The sequence below is a fragment of the Natator depressus genome, chromosome 7 (assembly GCF_965152275.1).
Source record: "Natator depressus isolate rNatDep1 chromosome 7, rNatDep2.hap1, whole genome shotgun sequence".
Lineage (NCBI taxonomy): Eukaryota > Metazoa > Chordata > Testudines > Cheloniidae > Natator > Natator depressus.
Genome location: NC_134240.1, coordinates 44652278 through 44673346, shown reverse-complemented (window position 1 = coordinate 44673346; position 21069 = coordinate 44652278). Strand labels below are relative to the sequence as shown.

Genomic DNA, 21069 nt, shown 5'->3' with positions numbered 1-21069 from the left:
GCAGCACCCCTACTTCCAGCACCTATGCTGTACTGTATTCATAAATGTTATATAGATCACCACCATCCACTTGTTTTCAGTTTAACTTTTCTCCCCTGCATAGGCACATTCAGGCCTCACCTTGACATCTCTATGGGCAATGTTCATTGCATGCAGATACTGGATGGCTGTTCCGATGTCTCTCATTATCTCAGAGGCCTCTATAAATATAATTTTAGAGAAAGGTCATATTAACATTCCCACCGTAGCTCAGAGATATGCTTGGGAATGTTTCTGAGTTACATCCAGCTTGTCTGTATACAGGGCTAGTGTCAACGCTGAAAAACCTAAAATTAGCCTCAACAGCTGTGTTTTTGTTTTGAAGGCAATCATACCCCACAATCCCCCGGCAGCTCAGCCATTCTCATGAGCAGGCACAGTAACTTAAATAGTTGAGACTCCTGCTCTGTGTGTACTTGTAAATTAATGCTCTGCTGTGCTCATCAGAACAGAGTACTAAGGGCACAGCAGAGTGATGGAGCAATGTCCAAGATCATGAAGAAAGTGCCCCTGGATATATTTTTGGGTTGCCCAGCAGAGAAGCTTAACTAACAGTGCACACCTACTTCTGCAGGGGCTAAAAATTCTTTTAGCATCAGATCATCATCATAATATAATAATATCATGGTAGGTTACATTTTTGGTCCTCAGCAGCCTTAACAGTGTCTCCTCATATAAAAATTAAAGTGAATTAGCCATTTTATGCTGCACAGCCTATCCTAGTATATTTTTTCACCAGTTTATTTTTATGTCTAATTTCTGCACTTGATACATACTCCAGCAGGAAATTCTAGTGGCTAGTGAGCTGACTGTCCCCCCAGCAACAGATTTCATGAAGTGGAGCCTGAAAGAGTTCATTGACTTGCGGCAGCCAGAAGAGCTTTATGTGGGAGGTCATTTCAGAGAAAGAGGGTTGTGGCCTCCCCCAGCTCTGTGTGCTGAACAGCTATTCTAGAGCAAGCGCTAGTTTTGGCTTCAACCCCCTAAGGTACTTCACCTGCAGACTCTCTCTCATTTTCTCTGTTCCCACTGTTATGGGTCAACACTGTCTTAAATTCACAAGACTACATAAATATCTATATTATTCAACATTATCTGAATTAACAGAGGTCAGAGTTAATATCTTTAACTTGGCTGTTCATTTCCTGCACAGGTAGGAGCATAAATAAAGTGATGCTCTCAGCTTCAGAGGCTGGAGGGGAAAACCAAGATTATTTTACTGTAACCAGGCAAACCTAGTTTATATAGACCCATCTGGGTATAAAGCAAATCTCCTGCTTTGGCTGGAATATCCAGGTCTGGACTGATACAGAGATGTCTTGCTTGAGGGCACAAACTGTGCCTTGTCAGGCAGAAACAATCAAAGGGAGGAAAAATGCATCCCATTTGGAAGCTGTGAGGTTAAAACCTTGCATACCCTTCTCCTTTACTACCTAGGCCCTGAGCACTGTGAAGCTATCTGCTAGGTGGGTGGAGAGTGCGATCTTGGGAGGTCCCTCAAAGAAAGAGGGATATTAATTTCTCAGCGCCTGTTGTGCAAGTGGAGTATTTTTCTCTTGAAGTCCCCGAAGGTTTGTGAATGGGTATCTGGGAGAAAACACTCGAGGTATATAATGCATAAAAGTCATGTTGTTATCAGGGTAGAATCACCTATAGTCACAGCACCATTCTTTCCCTCTGGAGTCTTGTATCTGACAGAACTACACAGTACACTCCTTAGAACTGCATCCAGTTCATGTGCTCCACATGTATCACTCATGCCTCTTGAGAGATTCATCATAGACTAGATATTAGCATAGGAAACTGGGAATCAGAAAACCTGGCCTCTATACCAGCCTTGCACAATGGTCACAATAATTTACAACCCAGGTATAAATTCCACTCACCTACCCATTTCATGAGGACAATAATGAAACAACGCTAATAATATTTTACTCTTCAATAAAAGCAACCCACTTCTCTGGCAGTGAGTGGGCAAGTAGAATTTTGCAGTCATGTGCATTTATGGTACTGTCCAAATAGTAAGTAATAATAATAATTAAATAAACAACAACAAGCCTTTTGTGTTCCAGGCTCTCTTACTGATTCACTGTGGGACCTTAAACAAGTCATGTTGCCTTTCTGTACTAAGTGTTTGTTATAACCATTTATTCACAACACAGCTGAACACAACTGATGCTACTCAAGGGAGGGACTGCATGTCAGGATGGGGGTACGCTGGCAGAGCTGTGTGAGGACCAGGAATTAGAACAGCAGGGGCTGCTGCAGTTTAGTACTGAAGTGTATAAGCAGATGTATGTCAGGAAGTTTTCGTCTAGCTTTCCACATTATGCCTAAATCTAGCCAATTCTGATAGCTTCTCATTTTCTTGAGCTGTGACATTAAATTGTTTTAAATATAAAAAATAGAAATTTAAAACAAGAGGAAACAAAACCGAACCCAGTAAAGTTCCTGCAGAAACTACGCAAACATTTTCCATTTATTTTGGGTAGGGAGGGAGGGTGAAGGAAATAAAACCTCACAGACTTTCTCATGACATTCTACCTTTCTCTGTGAAAGCTTGGTCTCCTCGCTCCTGGATCCTACTGAACAGCTCCCCTCCCTCCATGCTGAAACAGAGAACACATACAAAACAAAATCAGGGGGGCGAGCAAAAGAAAATCTCCATCAGAGTGTGCATCATCTTGTGTGCATGGACCTGCAGCAACTATGGTTTTATGTAAGCTAGGTAACCTGCCTGCCTGTCTCTGAGACTTGAACTTGCTAAATAATCTGTTCCTGATAGGTCCAGTGCAGATTGCTGCCTGCTCTGCCATTAAATTAAAAAACAACAACAACAACAACAAAACAGGAGTTTTGAGGCCTGTGATTTAATATGTAGTGAGGCATTTCCCAGAAAACATAATCACTGACATTGGTAACATGCCACACATCTCTGCTGGGAGACCAGAAATGACAGGTCAGATGCTGGTTCAGAAGGCTGATAGCAATTCTTGTGGTCTTACTGCACTGCAAAAAAGTTCTTTAAGGTTTGGGGATGAGAAAAACAAACGAAGCAAGCAAGCAAATAAGGAACTGATAAGAGAGATATTAAACTGCCCTCACCCCCCTCCCGGAGGAAGTCACCATTGCGACAGTGGCACCAAGAGGGTAGGGGACAGTGGGAAGAATTAGGTATAGTTATAGCCTGAGGGGAGCCAAATGACCTTATAAGGACAGTCAGCCCCCACGAGAATGTGTTGAGGAAAGTGACAGATGCACGTTTGAATATATGTATTAATTACACCCATGTTTCCATAAAGATACTTTTTTCTGAGTGCAAAGGAAGGTTAGTTTCATGATTAGTTTTCTTGTTCCTCCCACAGACAGGCTGCTTGGAGCAGCTGCAGGTTTCCCCATAAATCCTGTAAAGAGAGAGATGCACGAGGCTACTGCATGGCAAGGCTCTGCAGCCAGGACTGCTCCCAGCTCTTACAGCCAGCGGTCACATTCCCTCTACTCTCCTGAATGTGGATCGGGGGGAAGGGAGGACTTCCCTGGTTCGTACCATTCCATGACGATGAGGAGGCATCTTTTCCCCTGGTGTATGTTCTCGTACACATCCAGAATGTGGACAATATGGGGACACCCTGACGCCCTCCAGTGATGATCCACCTCCTGTCGTGCTTTCGGACTGTCATACAGGAGCTGTAAGGAGACAGGAGAGAGCAACGCTATCAGTCCAAGCCGGGGTTCTCAAACTATGGGGCAGGCCTCCCAAGGGAGACATGGGAATGTGTCATGGCAGGTGCGATCTGTGTGCTCCCCTCCCTCCCCCACCCCGCTTTAAGAGCTCTGTCAGCCCCAGGCAGCCAGAGCTTGTGCAGAAGGGCCGTGCACACCCTGGATGTGGGGATAAACAGGACAGCCATAGCTCCCGGGCTCTCCTCCCAGCCCCACAATCCGTCACCGGGATGCGGTGGGACTCCAGCTGTTAGCCCCAGGGTGGCAGCAGCAGCACAGAAGTAAGGGTGACAATGGGGTGCTAAGTCCGCTGTGAAAAGTGATATTGACGAATGTCACTTTTGACATTGCCTCCCTTACTTCTGTGCTGCTACTGGTGTGGTGCTGCCTTCAGAGCTGGGTGGCAGTATATGTACTTGTGGGAGAGGGGCGTAAACGACTACAGACAAAAAGAAGGGGGGCCCGATCAAGTAAATTTGAGAACCACTGGTCTAAGCTATTCTGCTTAAATCTAGTACCTAGGGTTCAAACAGCAGCGGCACTCAAGACTGTGGCAGGAATCCTCTTTGGCTGTCCTCTCAGCCCATAGGATGCTAGCCCATCCTGAGATGTTTTATGCTATCAGGACCGACAAGCTTCCTGGACTAGTGGGAAGGCTACAGAGGGCTATTGTTCCTTGGAGAAGAAAGGGGCTGTGGCTGCAAGGAGGAGGGGCGGCATTGGGATTCCTAGATGGAGGCAGTCCTACCCTACCCACTGCTTGCTAGGAACGTTCCCTTCCTCACTGGCTTGTGTGGGATCCTAACACTGCCACACACATAGAGAAGCGGCTCTGCTCAGAGCAGCAGCTGTGGGAAGGGATTTCTTGGCATGAGACCAGAAGAGGCACCATGCAGAGAGGCTGGTCAGCCAGTGAAGTTGGACAGGTGGGGAAAGAATGTGACGCTGTTCACCTGCTGGAGGGAGTGGGGGCAACAGAGGGGCAGGGGGTAGTTTCGTGTAGCTGGCAGGGTAAGTGAGCCAGGGCTGCTGAGGGAGCTGGAGCAGCATTGACTTGGTTCCTGTCCCTCACCTTAAGAAGAACAGACACATCCTTGGGGATCTAAGGGTTAAAGCATTAGCATCTAATAGCAGCGAGAGGCTAGCACTGCTCTTGGGCTTCTCCATAATAGAAGCAACTGGTAGTGTGAATGAAGTAGGAGGCCGCAGCTGTCCAGACGATTTTGAAGGTTAGCAACTCCTCCTCCCCAGTCCAGCCACCATGGAGCCTGGAAAATTTAAGGTGCACTACAGAGCCCTAAAACGTAGTGAGATTTTAAAAGTGTGCAGTGACTGTGTATACAGTCCTCCGTTTCTGAGTATGCTCCTTGAGTATTAACAAACCTCTAATGTTCCCAGGGCTGGCTAGATACTCAAGCTTCTTCTCTATTATATGCGGTGACATATAATATTATAACCCCCTCAGAAGGTAGGTTAGGTTAGAGATTAGCTTTCCTGATCACAGGGAGCTCTGCACAATAAGAAATATATTCCCTCCCTCTCCAAAAATATTCTGAGAAGCTTTCTGATATTACCATTCTAATAATTCATCTGCCAGAAAACACCATGACTGAAAATGAACTGTGCGAGCCAGATCTGATGCCTGGTGTTCTGCATGAAACACAACTGTATACTGGCAGGCAGGAGACCTGAGTTCTATTCCAGACTCTTCTACTGACCTGTGGCGTGACGTGGGGCAAGTCACTTCTCTTGGGCTTGTCTACACTGGGGCATTCGGGAAAATTAATCTGAATTAATTAAAGGTGCGTTTGAAGCAGATTAGTGAAACTCCTGCATTGAAGTGCTGTGTGAACACCCTTGTTCAGAACTGAAGTGGTTTTAATTCTGTTTACCTTAATTCACTTCCAAGGTGAATTAAGCTAAACTGAATTAAGACCACTTTAATTATGAATAACAGCATCCACACAGGGATTTAATGCAGTTTGATTAATCCACTTCAAATTCATACCTTTAGTTAATTCAGATTAACTTTACTGGATATCCCTGTATAGACAAACCTTCAGTTTTGACTCCTCTTCCACTCCTTCCCCCTGTTTTGTCTATTTAGACATTGTAAATTCTTTAAGGCAAGGACTGTCTCATACAGTGCATCAGTATAGTGATTAGCATAATGGGTCTTGATATTGGTTGATGCCTTTCAGTGCTAATGTAATATTAGCATTAACAGGACTGGAGAAACAATGAAACTGGCTCTCCACACACTATTTTCAAACGCACAAAGTGAAAAAAGGAAAAAGAAAATAATTTTCTCTAATTTCTTTCAGTCACTGGGGTCTTAGCAGTTAAGTATAGCAATAGTAGGTGAAATATTTTCAGACAAATTGGCAACATCATTATCATTGGCTTTATGAGGCCAAAGCGTATCTCATGTCTCATTCGTTTATTATATTAGATCAAAACGGAACTGAAGATACTTGTTGAGAACAAGTATCGAAATGTATTCTGTCATTAATACACTAGGCAATTAGAGAAAGAAGCATGGTCTAAAGGTTGGAGCAAGGAACTGATAGCAGCAGTTCTGGTTTCTTTTCCAGGCACAGATACTGACTCTCCATGTGACACTGGGCCAGCCATTTACCCTCTGTGCTTCAGTTCTCCCTTCTGTAAAATGGGGGCAGCAATACAAAACTACTTCACGGGGCCTTGTTATGCATAAATCAATTAAATATTTGTGAAGTACTTTGAGATCCTTAGCTATCGCCCCTTTCTTCCTGGCAGCAGCCCCTGTTCTGGATGCAGGGAGGAGGGAGATGGGAGACATCGGAGTGACTATGGCGTTTCTACATTACTTGGGGATTCCCCCAGGCAGGAGACTTTAGGAAATCTTCACGCTCCTGGAGGTGGTGGAAAGCTGTCTCAGTGCAGCTGAAGATGAGGCTCACAGTCTCTTCCAAGGACCTGCCTCCTCTTTAGTTAAATGGCCAGGGATCCCACTGAGCACCATGGGCCCCAAACTTCTCCAGCTCCTTTCCGAAGATACAAAAGCTCCACAAAGTGTGAGATGTTCACTGCTGTAGGGAGTCTGCATTGCAACATTATTCCTAAACTCAGGACACCTGCACCAGGCCATAAAGGCTTCTTCCAATGCCATCAGTTGTGACCTGAGTTCACCCTTCATAGCCATCCTCCCACCAGCCTCAATATGGCCTGGTTTCCAATACATACTATTTCTCAAAGAAAAGTCTGATCCAATTTAGATTTATATAATAAAAAAAAAGACAGCCTATTAGCAGGTCCAAGTGCAGTAACTGTACTTCTTTCAGTCATCAGTCCATTCAGCCTGTTCTTTCCCTCACTACCACTATGCTGTAGCTCAGTGGCCCTGTCCATGTGGATTTTCCCCTCTGCCTTTCCTGATTTGGGCTGTTGCCTAAAGGTCTAATTAAAAGCTCATTGAGCCACATGTGCAATAGCAAAGCCCAAACATCCTCAGGGCTCTCTCTCTCTAGCCAAGATACTTAGAGAAGCTTCTTAAGAGTATACTGACCTTTGCTGCCCAGATGTTGCTGATGTAGCACCATTTCTTTCTATGATGCCTCAAATCCCACTCACCTTTCCTGTGTTTCTGCCCCCTGCCCCCTTGATATTTCAGAAAAGCCCAGAAAGCCACTTGCCTCTCACTGAAAACAACGAGGAGACCTTGTGGCACCTTAGAGATTAACAAATTTATTTGGGCATAAGCTTTCATGGGCTAAAACCCACTTCTTCAGATGCATGGAATGAAAAATACAGTAAGCAGTATATATACACAGCATATGAAAAGATGGGAGTTGCCGTACCAAGTCGGGGGGTCAGTGCTAACAAGGCCAATTCAATTAAGGTGGATGTGGCCCAGTGGACAAGAAGGGGTGAATATCAAAAGAGGGAAAATTACTTTTGTAGTGCTATCAAGGCCAACGCAATCAAGGTGGACGTCGGCCATTTCCAACAGTTGATAAGAAGGTGTGAGTATCAGCAGAGGGAAAATTACTTTTTGTAGTGACCCATCCACTCCCACTCTTTCTTCAGGCCTAATTTGATGGTGTCCAGCTTGCAAATTAATCCCAGTTCTGCAGTTTCGCTGAAGTCTGTTTTTGAAGGGTTTTTTTTGAAGAATTGCCACTTTTAAGTCTGTTATTGAGTGTCCAGGGAGACAGAAGTGCTCTCCTACTGGTTTTTGAATGTTACAATTCTTGATGTCTGATTTGTGTCCATTTATTCTTTTGCGTAGAGACTGTCCAGTTTGGCCAATGTACATGGCAGACGGGCATTTCTGGCACATGATGGCACGTTTCACATATAAGGACAGTTAGAAGGAGGTCACGGTTTTGTTATTTTCTGTTTGCTTATTTCGGGAAAGGGAAGTAAGAACAGGAAAGCAGGAAAATTAGTGAAAGCAGTGAAGCAATTGCGAAGTTGGAGCTTTTTAGGCTTCAGTCTGCAGAAAAGGAGAGGGAGCACCAGAGATTATTGCAAGAGAAAGAACTGGAGATAAAAGAAAAAGAGAGAGAGAAGAGAAAGAGTAAGGGAGTGGGAAGAAAGAGAAAGAGAGAGAGAGAGCGAAAACACCAACTGGACCTGCTAGAGAAGCAGAACCAGAACCCCCTGACCCCAACTAGTCCCATCACTCCAAAAATCCACATGTAAGTGGGGGAATAGTCCCGCTATTGTGGGGAACTTTCCTGGCTTCTGCACTACCCCGGTGAAGTGGGCTAGCAAAAGGATCTGAGTCCTCGCTCCCACTTCCTTTACCCAGTGGCCTCCTTGCCACTCCCCTTCCACTCTCCTGTCTGGCAGAGTCCTCGTAACCCCAACAAGGCTGGGCCCAGGATTCCGAGGGGGCTCGACCCCCAACCCTGCTGCGGTCACCTAGGACAGGGGCTAGGGCGTCCCCACTCCGGGGTACTCTCTCTGCACTGGGCACTTCTCTGACCCACTGATTATTACATATAATTTGAAGCAAATGCAATTTATTTAATCAACAATTAATTTTAAAAAGAATAAGGGGAAATGGGAAAGGTTAAAGGAAACACATCAACCCACTCTGTGGCAGGGAACATCACAAACAGTGTCTCTGGAATGTCAGGGCAGTTCACAGTCTGTTCCTTGTAAGTCCCACGCCTCCTTCTTAGGCCCTGGCTGTGCTGCAGGGATGCTGTGGGTTGGACACTTGCTCTGGTGGTGGCCACATGCTCTCAGGCTCTACATGGCAGGGCCCTTCTTCCCAGCGTTGCCCCCACCCTGTCAGGGTTACATATCCCCCTCCGAGTCTGGCCTGCAGAGCCTCCTGGCTGAGGTGTCTCCCTGTGCTGGGCCCACTGCCCAGGGTCCCCCCCTCGCTTTCCCCAGCTGCTCACGACACCCGGCTCCGGACTGCTCCAGCCCCAGCTCCAGCTCCAGCTCCACTCTACCTCAGCACGGCTGCTGCTCTGCCTCCAGCTCCCTGGGCTGCTTCTCTGGCCCTCTGGTTCTGGTTGCTGCAGCTCTGCTCCCAGGACAGGTCTGCTCTGCAGGCTGCTTCTGTGACTCTGCTCCCAGCACTGACCTGCTTCCTGGGCTGCTTTTCTGGCCCCTCTGACTGTGATTGCTGCAGCTCTCCTCCCAGGGCAAGTCCGCTCTCTCTGGGCTGTGCGTCTGGCTTTGGGGCTGCAGCTCTGCTCCCAGGACAGGATCTGCTCTCTCTGGATCTGGCACAACTCTGCTCCCCAGCTCAGCTCGGGCCCCTGCTTTCTCCTTAGCTCGGCCCCACTCTGTCTGACCCCAGCAATTCCAGCTCACATGGAGGACAGGACCTCCCTGGCCTCCTGACTCCCTGATTAGCCTGCCCGCCCTGTCATTCAGGCTGACCTGGAGCATTGGCCTCTCCCCATTGTTCCTGGGGACTGCCAGTCTCAGCATCATGATTCCCCATCGACCCTTCCCCTTTGAGTACTGGGAGCTAGCAACTAAAACACCCCCACTGAATGTTAGTAAGGGGGCAACTGTCCCCTTACACACAAATGGAAACACTTATGTCCTGCATACAGTGAGACCGATGATATTGCTGAATAGCTGACTACCTTCAAAAGGCTGTGTGTAATTCATTAAATCCCTGATGATAAGAGAGTTCCTACCCTGATTGTGAAATTAACTTGTAAAGCTCAAAATGTATTCAATGGAATGCCTATTGAAGATGCTTTAGTTTAGACTATTGTAAATTTAAAGATACTGTTTTGCGAAGTTTTCAGATTACCCCTGAAACATACAGAGTTAAATGTAGGAATCTTAAGAGGGATATTGGTATGAGTAATGGGGAATATGTAAACAAAATGAAAGATTTGTTGGGAAAATGGGTGAGGGGTAGAGAGGTGGCAAATTTTGATGGAATGTTGGATCTTTTGCTCAAGAGCATTTCCTAAGCATATGTAAGGCTAAGGTAAAGCAGCTATCTATGGGACAAAGATCTAAAGTCTGTGGATGAGATGGCTTTTTTAGCTGATGCCTTCGAACAGAATCAGGCCTCTATTGAAGGCAGGCCACGGAAAGAGGGGTTTAGAACTGGTGGGAAGGGAGGATCCCATTTTGCCCCTGGGAAGAGGGAAGGGGGCTGGGAGCCTAAACAGTCTCTTACCCAAAAACATTCCTCTACTGGTAACTCCTATCCCAAATCTCCTGTAAAAGTAGAAGAGCCCAAAAGGTGCCATCAGTGTAATTCCACTGATCACCTGAGGAATAGCTGCCCTGTGCTAGGAGGAAGTGGGCAACCAATAGCTCATGTTAGTTCTGCTGTCCTCAACACAGAACCCCCCCCAAGCAATTGAAACCTATCATATTGGTTTTGTGAGGTTGGCCTCTGCAGAACCAGATATGGAGCATGTTAAGGCTGTCCAAATTGATAACAGGGAATACTTGGGGCAGAGGGATACAGGGGCCCAGATCGCTCTGGTTAAGCAGAGTGTGGTCCCAAAGGCCAGTATGTTGCCTGGCCAAATGGCAGAGATTGTGGGGGTGGGTGAAAGCAGATTCCTCATACCACTAGCTAAAAATCCATGTGGTTTGGGAAGGTTTGGAAAGTGTTTTGACTGTGGGGGTAATGGATCACCTCCTATTCGACCTGCTCCTTGGTAATGATTTTTTCCGTGTAGCTCAGGTTAAAGTATTTGCCTGCAGCAGGAGGGAGTGTTATACTGGGATCCCCGAGGGAAAGGGTAAGGTCTCAGGAACTGCTGAGAGAATGGGAGAGAGTCTCCTCGATTCTTCTGCAGCTGGGGGAAGCCACATGCTTCCAGGTGGGAGGGTGGTTGAGATCAACTCCTACACTGCAGCTGGAAGCAGCACCACATCAGGAAGGGATGGGGGTGTAATGCCTGCCAGAGAGAGAACTGTCCTGGTTGTTAGCTGCCAGCAGATCACAGCTGAAACAGCGGCAAAACCGGCTCTAGGGAGCATAGAGCAATGTGTCCCAGAGGAGAGCCCAGAGAAGGGGCAGGGTATCTCAGAAACCACTGAGGATTCCTGTGACTCTGTAACACAGGGAAGCAGGGTGCTTCCAAGTATGGAAGGGGCTGAGACTGGCTCCTTTCCAGCACAAGGCAACATGACCTCAGGTGCAGGGACAGGAGAGGTGTTGTCAGTGATTAAGGAAACTGTCCCACTTGTTAGCTGGCAGAATTCTGCAGCTGAACAAAAGACAGAACCCTTCTTAGGCAGCCCAAAGAACTGTGTCTTAGGAGGGGGCCCAGAGGAGGAAACTGGGGAAGGAATAGTGGGGGTACAGGAATGTCTCCTCACTAGTCACTTGGGGCAGGATGCCTAGGACACTAGGAGGATGGCTGTGTCAGCATCTGTGCACCTAGGCACTCCGCCCGTGACCCAGGTTTTGAGGCGGAACTGTAACTGACCTCCTAGAGGGAAGCAGTCACGCAGCTGACTTCTCAGGGACAGAGAAAGGGGTGATGGAGGGTACCCCAATCCAAATCCCAGTTTTTCAGAATGCTATTTCTGATAAGGTTTTGGAAAGTAACCGTGTGTCTTTAAATCAAGATGCAGCTCCCATGCTTGTGATAACAGAGGAGTTGGGATCAGAAAATTGCCAGGTAGTAGTTTGCCAGAATACAAATAACCCAAATGACAGAGAAGGGGGTGTTTTTCCCCAGGCTGGTGAGACACAGAGAGGAGTTATGGGAAAGCTGCTGGGAAAAGGTGAATCTGATCAAAGGGTAAACACACCTAGCCCAGAGAACACAGATCACAGCCCTCTAGGGGGCAGGGAAGGACTCAGTGCTGGGAGGGGGAAACACAGGGTAACCCCAAAAGGGGAGCTGGATTTTTTACATATGTACAGTCCTGGGGTTGGGAGATCGCTCCCCAAAGGGCCAGCCAATGTGCAGGATCCCCCTGGACCCTTATCTTACCAGACCCTGAGACATCAAAATGCCAGAAACATGATTAAATTAAGAGCCAACAAAAAGGGAAACACTGGAGGGAAAGAGAAGCCAGTGACTGATTACATGGGAGAGAGTCAAAGGACACCACGGATAATGAACAAACTAACCTCAAATTACACTAACTGAACAGAGGGCACGGTATCATAAAGATACTTGTAAACACCCATCTGTGATAAAAATGTTGGTATTAATGTTAAGTTTTGGGGATAAGAATTTCAACACAGAGGTTAAACTTTATGATAATGCTACTTTTCAATTAAAACCTATAAACGGGTTTAAAGCTTATCACAGCAGAGAAACCATAAAAAAACTGGTTTGCTGTGTGTGAATGGGGAAACTGAGGCACACTGCCTCATGGCTTAATGGCTGGATGCCAAGAGAACTATAACAAAAAATTGCCTTCAAGCTAGTCAGTGACTAACCCTCCTGCAGTAAACTGAGAGGGGATGTGTGACGCTCTGTACCTTGGGGGAACACCCAGCACCCCCATGTTCATCTTTTGGGTGTCTTCGGAAGGCTCATAATGCACTGAGCATGGTTGTTACGGTGATGTTATAGTAACTGTTACAGTAATGTTATAGTAAGCTTATCAGTTATTGTCATAAATATAAAGGGAAGGGTAAACCCCTTTAAAATCCCTCCTGGCCAGAGGAAAAATCCTCTCACCTGTAAAGGGTTAAGAAGCTAAAGGTAACCTCGCTGGCACCTGACCAAAATGACCAACGAGGAGACAAGATACTTTCAAAAGCTGGGAGGAGGGAGAGAAACAAAGAGTCTGTGTCTGTCTGTCTGTCGCTTTTGCTGGGGATAGACCAGGAATGGAGTCTTAGAACTTTAGTAAGTAAGCTAGCTAGGTATGTGTTAGATTATGATTTCTTTAAATGGCTGAGAAAAGAACTGTGCTGAATAGAATGACTATTTCTGTCTGTGTGTCTTTTTTGTAACTTAAGGTTTTGCCTAGAGGGATTCTCTATGTTTTGAATCTAGTTACCCTGTAAGGTATCTACCATCCTGATTTTACAGAGGGGATTTCTTTACTTCTATTAAAAGTCTTCTTGTAAGAAAACTGAATACTTTTTCACTGTTCTCCGATCCAAGGGTTTGGGTCTGTGGTCACCTATGCAAATTGGTGAGGATTTTTACCAAAACTTCCCCAGGAAGTGGGGTGCAAGGGTTGGGAGGATTTTGGGGGGAAAGACGTGTCCAAACTACATTTCCCAGTAAACCCAGTTAGAGTTTGGTGGTGGCAGTGGAGATCCAGGGACAAAGGATAAAATTAATTTCTTCCTTGGGGAAGTTTTAACCTAAGCTGGTGAAAGTAAGCTTAGGAGGTTTTCATGCAGGTCCCCACATCTGTACCCTAGAGTTCAGAGTGGGGGAGGAACCTTGACAGTTATAATTTCATGTACATAGTTATGAGCTGAAAATGTGTCCTCATGGCTTAAAGCAAGCCCATGCAAAAACTCTCCAAGAACAGAGAGGCAATTCACACTCATCAGGGCATGGATGGGACAAACCCAGCAGAGCCTCACAGGAACAATGGACACTGGCTTGTCTGAAAAGTAACCAGCCAGCCTGTGGCGAGAAGCATCTAAGTTTGTAAGGACACTGAAAGTGTTAAAATCAGCTTAGAATACGTTTTGCTTTTATTTCATTTGACCAAATCTGACTTGTTATGCTTTGACTTATAATCACTTAAAATCTGTCTTTATAGTTAATAAATCTGTTTGTTTGTTCTACCTGAAACAGTGCATTTTGTTTGAAGTGTGTCAGAGACTCTCCTTGGGATAACAAGCCTGGTACATATCAATGTCTTTCTTAAACTGACAAACTCATATAAGCTTTCAGCATCCAGTGGGCATAACTGGACACTGCAAGACGGAGGTTCCGAGGGTTATGTCTGGGACTGGAGATATTGGCTAGTGTCATTCGCTTGCAAGTAGCTGGGATTAGCTTACATGCCAGAGGCTGTGCGTAAACAGCCCAGAAGTGGGGGCTCTCACAGCAGAGCAGGGTAAGGCTGGCTGAGGATTGGAGAGGCCTAGTAGATCACTGGTCCAGATAACACCAGAGGGGAACGTCACAATGGGTCACTACAAAAAGTAATCTTCCCTCTGCTGATACTCACACCTTCTTGTCAACTGTTGGAAATGGCCAACATCCACCTTGCATTGGCCTCGTTAGCACTACAAATGTACAAAATTACAAAAGTAATTTTCCCTCTCTTGATATTCACCCTTTCTTGTCAACTGTTGAGAACAGGCCACTTCCACCTTAACTAAATTGGCCTCATTAGCACTGACCCCCTCACTTGCTAAGGCAACTCCCATCTTTTCACGTGCTGTATGTATATACTGCTTACTGTATTTTTCACTCCTTCAATCTGATGACGGGGTTTTAGCCCACAAAAGCTTATGCCCAAATAAATTTGTTAGTCTCTAAGGTGCCACAAGGACTCCTCGTTGTTTTTGCTGATACAGACTAACGCAGCTATCACTCTGAAACTTGCCTCTCACTGGAGTTCTTAGAAGGCTATTTCTGGAAAAGATCAGACGATTAAGGTGCGAGAGTTCCTGCCATCCTTCCCTTTTACACAATGCTCAATCAATGCAAGTTCCATTAGCAAATGCAGATACAGTGTAATTTCCCAGACTCCTTTTTTTTTTTTTTTCCAGCAGAAATGATCAAGAGCAATTTCACAAAGCAAGGCTAGAGCAGGCATTCTGAGGCAGGGCTCAATTCTTTTTTTTAACATATAATTGCTAGCCAGAGGTAGACACAAAAGATGACAAGCAAGGCCCTAGGGGCAATGCCCTTGCCTCCACCACCAGCTACTGGAATGGGAATGTGTGCTAGAATTTCTACCAGGGTCCTGGCCTTATTCCTGTCATATACACTGAACCTCTACCTCTTCCCTCAGAGCCTTCCTGGCTGCTGCAAAGAGCTGAGGGGAGGCCAAGGAAATAGATTTCTATTACTTTACGCTTCTCCTAGCCTCCATTTTTGGGTCTTTCCAGGAAGAACTCTGGTTCTTGTTTCAGCTACCTCTCTGAACCAACAGCATGAAAAAACCAACATGATTCTTCAGTTTTCTTGATGTCTTCAGAGCTCTGAAAATCATCAGTGAAACTGATTTCCAGTCTTATCAGTTTCGCTTTGCTGTTTGACAAGGCTATTAGCAGCAGGAGGCCCAATGCTATCTTTCTACAGACTCAGGACGATGACACTGCTCCAGTTTATAGTTTGTGCAAATCTGGAAAATTTTCTTTGCACCCATAAGAGCTAGAATCCTAATAGTGGTTTTAAATGACAGCCTAAATGTTGCAGAAATTGTTTGTTTGTAGCCCCTGCACTCACCAAGGAGAGTTTCCCTCTTGGCACAGGTGAGTGGTTTTTCCAAGTCCTATTCCAAGATATGATAAGGGCATCTCATTTTACGTTTGAAACCAAAGATTAATTTAATTTTTGTAGCACTCTTACCAGTAAAGATTTGACCGTGAAGAGTTAATATAAATCAAACCACCCCTGAAATGTGAATCAAGTCCCCACATTTCTGTTCTCGATTTTTGTGTGTTCTCTCTCCCTCTCCCACTCCCTCCAGCTGTCACCTTGACATTACCACAGTCAAGTCTGGCACTAGGAATCACACCTGGGCTGTTGGCCAGAAGTGAAGAAAGGAGGCGGTGTAGCAATCATTATATGTCAAAGTGTCTGCCAAAAGCCATTTTTAGAGGGTGAGGGTTAAACTCTGGAAAATATCCTTTGTATTTATTTGGTACACAGATATCAAAAATAAGCCTTTTGCATACTATATACAGGTACAAATATATGCAGCATTTTGTGCAATGAATGGTAGTAATGGAATCCGTGGGCTGGTGCAGTAGGAAATGGAGCATAGGACAGCATACTATGACAACCGTGTGATTTCCCATCAACGTACACCAAGAACTACTAGGTGATTGGTGTGTAACATTTCCATGGAAGGTGATTTTACTATTTCATCTGATTTCTGGGGCTTAAGGATACAGTTACATTGCAAAAACTCATTGCACCTGGGTCAACTGATTGGGACTCGCGCTAAGGGTCTAAAAATAGCAGTGTAGATGTTCCCATATGGGCTGGAACCTGGGCTCCAAGACCCTCCCTCCTCGCCAGGTTTTGGAGCCCAAGCTTCAGACCGAAGTCAAACTCATAGCATGAGCCCAAGTCAACTGAGAGTAGCTGCTGTGAGTCTTCTTTTGCAGGGTAGACATATCCATTGACATTGTCCCTCTATAGTAGATTAAGAAAAAGCCTCCTCTTTCTCAAGTCCCTGTGGTGCCAACAAGTTCTGGGACTTGTGTTAGACCTCTAGCAGACTCATTGACTACTACTTTAGGCATCTGCACTTGAATTTAGTTGTCCCAGTAACATCTGATTTTACAAGTGGCCCTCTCTAGGTTCACTCATTTACTCCCATTCCCAGCATCTAGTCTTGCCTGAGAACAGAAACTAAGTGTCCTCACCTTTCTGTTGTTCATTTCAGTCAGAGATAGGGTTGTAAGATTAGTAGAGATGGGCCTGAACTAAATGTCCAGATCCTAACGCTCAACTGGGGGAAACCTGAATCCAGATCCAAACTTTGTTTGCAGCAATTTATATTTTAGCAGTCAGACAAAGTCACCCACCACGTGCAAATGATGGACATATGTCTACCTCAATTTACTACTTTTCCTCTTTGCATGCTGCTTTTGTGAGCGTGGATTAAAGGAATCAGGGCTTTGTTCATGCACTTGAACTAACACCAGTTGCTCCACAGCTGCTCTTCCATTCATTTTCTATTCAAGAGCTGCTGTTGTCACAAAGAGGCCTGTATAGTTATGTATGATTAATGCAGCTTTTACTTGTCCCTTTTCTCTTCCCCCACCCACAAAATGTCTCTACCACAATGGCTTTGGACCACATGTTGTCTTGTAGTCAATTCCTTATTTCTACACTACCTCTATAAAGGCACATGTGGATGGTCTAATGCATAACGAATGTGAACATGCTGGGGAGACCACTTGTGTGCCATTAGAGTGGAAAGAGAAAAAGACACCGAATCAACCATAAAGGTTTTTAACAAGACGATTGCACCTCAATTTCAGCAAAGGCATGTTCTGATAGCTTTACTTCACTGATTGTTAAATTATATTTTTATTCATTCAGGAAACCTTGAAAAGGCTTTTGCAAAGACTGTGAAATCTGGTGACTAAAAGGTGCAGTAGGGGAAGGGAATGGAGGAGAGACCATTGATTAATGCCATTCACTAAGAGATACCGCACTGTCTTTCTCTAAGTGCTGTAACTCCCCAAAGAGGATCATGTTTTGCATTTTGCTATACTGCTTGCTCTTAACATTAACAGCTTTTTGACCTTGAAAACAGAAAACTCTATTGGGAAGCTCAGGTGTCAGTGAGATGCTGTTTCACTCACTATTTTTTCAAGACACTTCTCAACTGGAGAGGGGGTGGGGAACAGACAGTGATAGGTAAGGCTGAGAGTTTCTCACAGGGGTCATGGATTCCGTGACTTTCCGGGACCTCTGTGACTTCTGCAGCGGCCAGTACAGCTGACCCAGGGGCCACCTGAACAGCTCGGGCAGCCCCTGGGCCAGCCACACCTGCTGCTGCTGGGGCAGTCTTGGGCCACTGTCCCCCTCCCCCAGTAGCAGGAGTTTGCATGTGTGTGGGAGGGGGCTCAGGGTTGGAGCGCAGGAGGGGGTGAGGGTTCTGGACAGAGCTTACCTTGGTGGGCTCCCCGGAAACAGCAACACGTCCTTCCTTCAGCTCCTAGCTCCACGCGCTGCCTCTGCCCGCAGGCACCACCCCCGCAGCTCCCACTGGCCAGAAACCATGGCCAATGGGAGCTGTGGAGCCGGTGCTTAGGGCAGGGGCAGTGCATGGAGCTAGGAGCTAAGGGAGAGACATGTTGCTGCTTCTGGGCAGCCAGAAGGAGCCAGGTATGAAGCCTGCCAGCCCTGCCAATCCCACCCCCCCCAGCACCAGTGGGGGTCCTGGGCCACCTCCCCACAAGCACCTGCGGTACCCCTGCCCCCAAGATTTAGTCAGGGGTATATAGTACAAGTCATGGACAGATCATGGGCAGTGAATTTTTCTTTACTGTCTGTGACCTGTCCATTTTACTAAAAATACCCGTGACTAAAATGTAGCCTTAGTGGTAGGTAGATGGAAGCAAGACAGTTACCCAAAGAGGTGAAAAAATCCTTATAGGAAAAGAGCATCAGCTGGTGGTGAAGTGTCCACATTCTCCCTTAAATAGCAGGGAAAGGGGAAAAAATGCAGTAGTTGAACATATCCCTCTGAATAGGTTTCTCTTCCGCTCTCGGTGGGAACAAAACAACCACCCAAAATTTCATCATGATTTCTAACAGTCCATTAGGATGGTGAAAGTAGTCCTTTGTGCTACATTCCTAATGGAGCTGATGTTAACAAGAATGTTTACTTCCTTGTTTGTGCATCAGCATCAGCCAGAAGAGATCTAGCAAAAGCATGTTAGCTGTGGCAGTTAAACCAGCAGACAACACATGCCAGCAAACCCCCGAGGAAGAAGAGGGTTTTTAAAAATCTTTCAGTGACTGTGGGATATTTAAAAATAACCAGGTGGATTGGATGGATCCGGGGATTGGTGGTGGCTCACAAAGCCTTTCACTTCTAGGTCTCTAAACCAGGGTGTTAGTGACCAAAACTGTTTGGTGGCCTAAGTGTAATGAAGCTCTAGTCCAATTCCAGAGGAGCTGTCCACGTTACCAAAGCTACCATTGCAGTCGGCACTAATGGACACCCTTAGTGGAAAGACCAACCCCAGAGGTGGTCCCTCCAGGTTAGTAAAGAAGTGCTGTGCAGTAACAAAGCTTGCATCGCTCCTGCCTGTGCTATACTTGTACACAAGGGAGTTTGGTCAAGAGCTGTCATTCACCTTTCATAAGCCCACACAGGGATAAAGTCATTAAAAACCTGAACAATGCCAAGGTATCTAGAACAGGTTTAAAAGATGGCTCTGGTTTTGTACCTAACCTACTCAATGCCTCTAGGCACAAAATCAAGGGTTTTCTTTGGGTATGTCTACACTACGAAATTAGGTCAATTTTATAGAAGTCGATTTTTAGAAACTGATTTTATACAGTCAATTGCATATGTCCACACTAAGCGCATTAAGTCGGCAGAGTGCGTCCTCACTACCATGGCTAGCATCAACTTACAGAGCGGTGCACTGTGGGTAGCTATCCCACAGTTCCCGCAGTCTCCGCTGCCCATTGGAATTCTGGGTTAAGCTCCCAATGCCTGATGGGGCAAAAACATTGTCGCAGGTGGTTTTGGGTAGATATCGTCAGGCCCCTGTTCCCTCCGTGAAAGCAACGGCAGACAATCATTCCGTGCCTTTTTTCGTGGGTTACCCATGCACATGCCACAGCAAGCATGGAGCCTGCTCAGCTCACCATCACGGTACGTCTCCTGGGTGCTGCTGGCAGACGCAGTACTGCATTGCTGCACAGCAGCAGCTCCTTGCCGTCATAGAATCATAGAATATCAGGGTTGGAAGGGACCTCAGGAGGTCACCTAGTCCAACCCCCTGCTCAAAGCAGAACCAATCCCGAATTTTTGCCCCAGATCCCTAAATGGCCCCCTCAAGGATTGAACTCACAACCCTGGATTTAGCAGGCCAATGCTCAAACCACCAAGCTATCCCTCCCCACTTCATGGCAGACAGTGCAGTAGGACTGATAGCTGTCGTACGTCTCCTGGGTGCTCCTGGCAGACCTTGGTGAGGTCGATCAGGGGCGCCTGGACAGACATGGCTATTCTCCTCTTAGAGCACCAAATGGGAGCCAGAGACTCCAGGTCATTCTCTTCTTTAAGTTTCATTTTATGGAGGTTCAGTCCTGCCTGGAATATCATGAAAGCTAGAGGCTTCTGCCTCAGGCTGCTCTCCCAGCCGGCAGCACCGCGTGGTCGCACCTAACCTAGCCTACCCCTTGCTCCCATGGCTCTTAAAGCCTGGACAGTAGTAAGGAGCAGTTCAACTATAGGCTGAGCAAGTGCAGAATGGTGGTAGAATGTGCCTTTGGATGTTTAAAAGCTCGCTGGCACTGTTTGCTGACTAGGTGAGACCTCAGCGCAACCAACATTCCCATTGTTATTGCTGCTTGCTGGGTGCTCCATAGTATCTGTGAGAGTAAGGGGGAAGATGTTTATGGCGGGGTGGGAGGTTGAGGCAAATCACCTGGCGTCCGATTTTGAGCAGCCAGACACCAGGGCAATTAGAAGAGCACAGCAAGGTGCGCTGAGCATCAGAGAAGCTTTGAAAACCAGTTTCATGACTGGACAGGCTTTGGTGTGACAGTTGTGTGTGTTTCTCCTTGATGAAAATCCGCCCCCTTTGTTGATTTTAATTCCCTGTAAGCCAACCACCCTCCCCACTTCGAAATAAAGTAACTATTGTTTTGAAACCATGCATTCTTTATTTATTTATTAAAAAAAAATGAGATAACGGACAAGGTAGCCCAGGTGAGGTGGGGGAGGAGGGAAGGACAAGGCCACATTGCTTATTGTAGCCACACTAAAAATCAAACTGTTTGAATGACAGCCTTGTGTTGCTTGGGCCATCCTCTGGAGTGGAGTGGCTGGGTGCCCGGAGCTTCCCCCCGCATTCTTGGGCATCTGAGTGAGGAGGCTATGGAACATGGGGAGGAGGGTAGGCCATTATACAGTGGATGCAGCAGGGGTCTGTGCTCTTGTTGGCTTTCCTGCTGCTCAAACAGACGCTTCATCATGCCCGTTTGCTCCCTCAACAGATGCTTCAGC

General features: G+C 46.3%; 1 protein-coding gene across 1 annotated transcript in view; it reads right to left on the bottom strand.

Moving 5' to 3' along the window:
• The window catches only part of MAPKAPK3 (MAPK activated protein kinase 3), a 72190-nt gene that overhangs the window by 15343 nt on the left and 35778 nt on the right, over positions 1 to 21069 (bottom strand). The window contains exons 3-5 of the mRNA XM_074958295.1: positions 3587 to 3726; positions 2584 to 2648; positions 121 to 200 (exon numbers count right to left, since the gene is read on the bottom strand). Coding sequence (XP_074814396.1) covers positions 121 to 200; positions 2584 to 2648; positions 3587 to 3726 — 285 coding nt within the window. The remainder of the gene's footprint in view (positions 1 to 120; positions 201 to 2583; positions 2649 to 3586; positions 3727 to 21069) is intronic.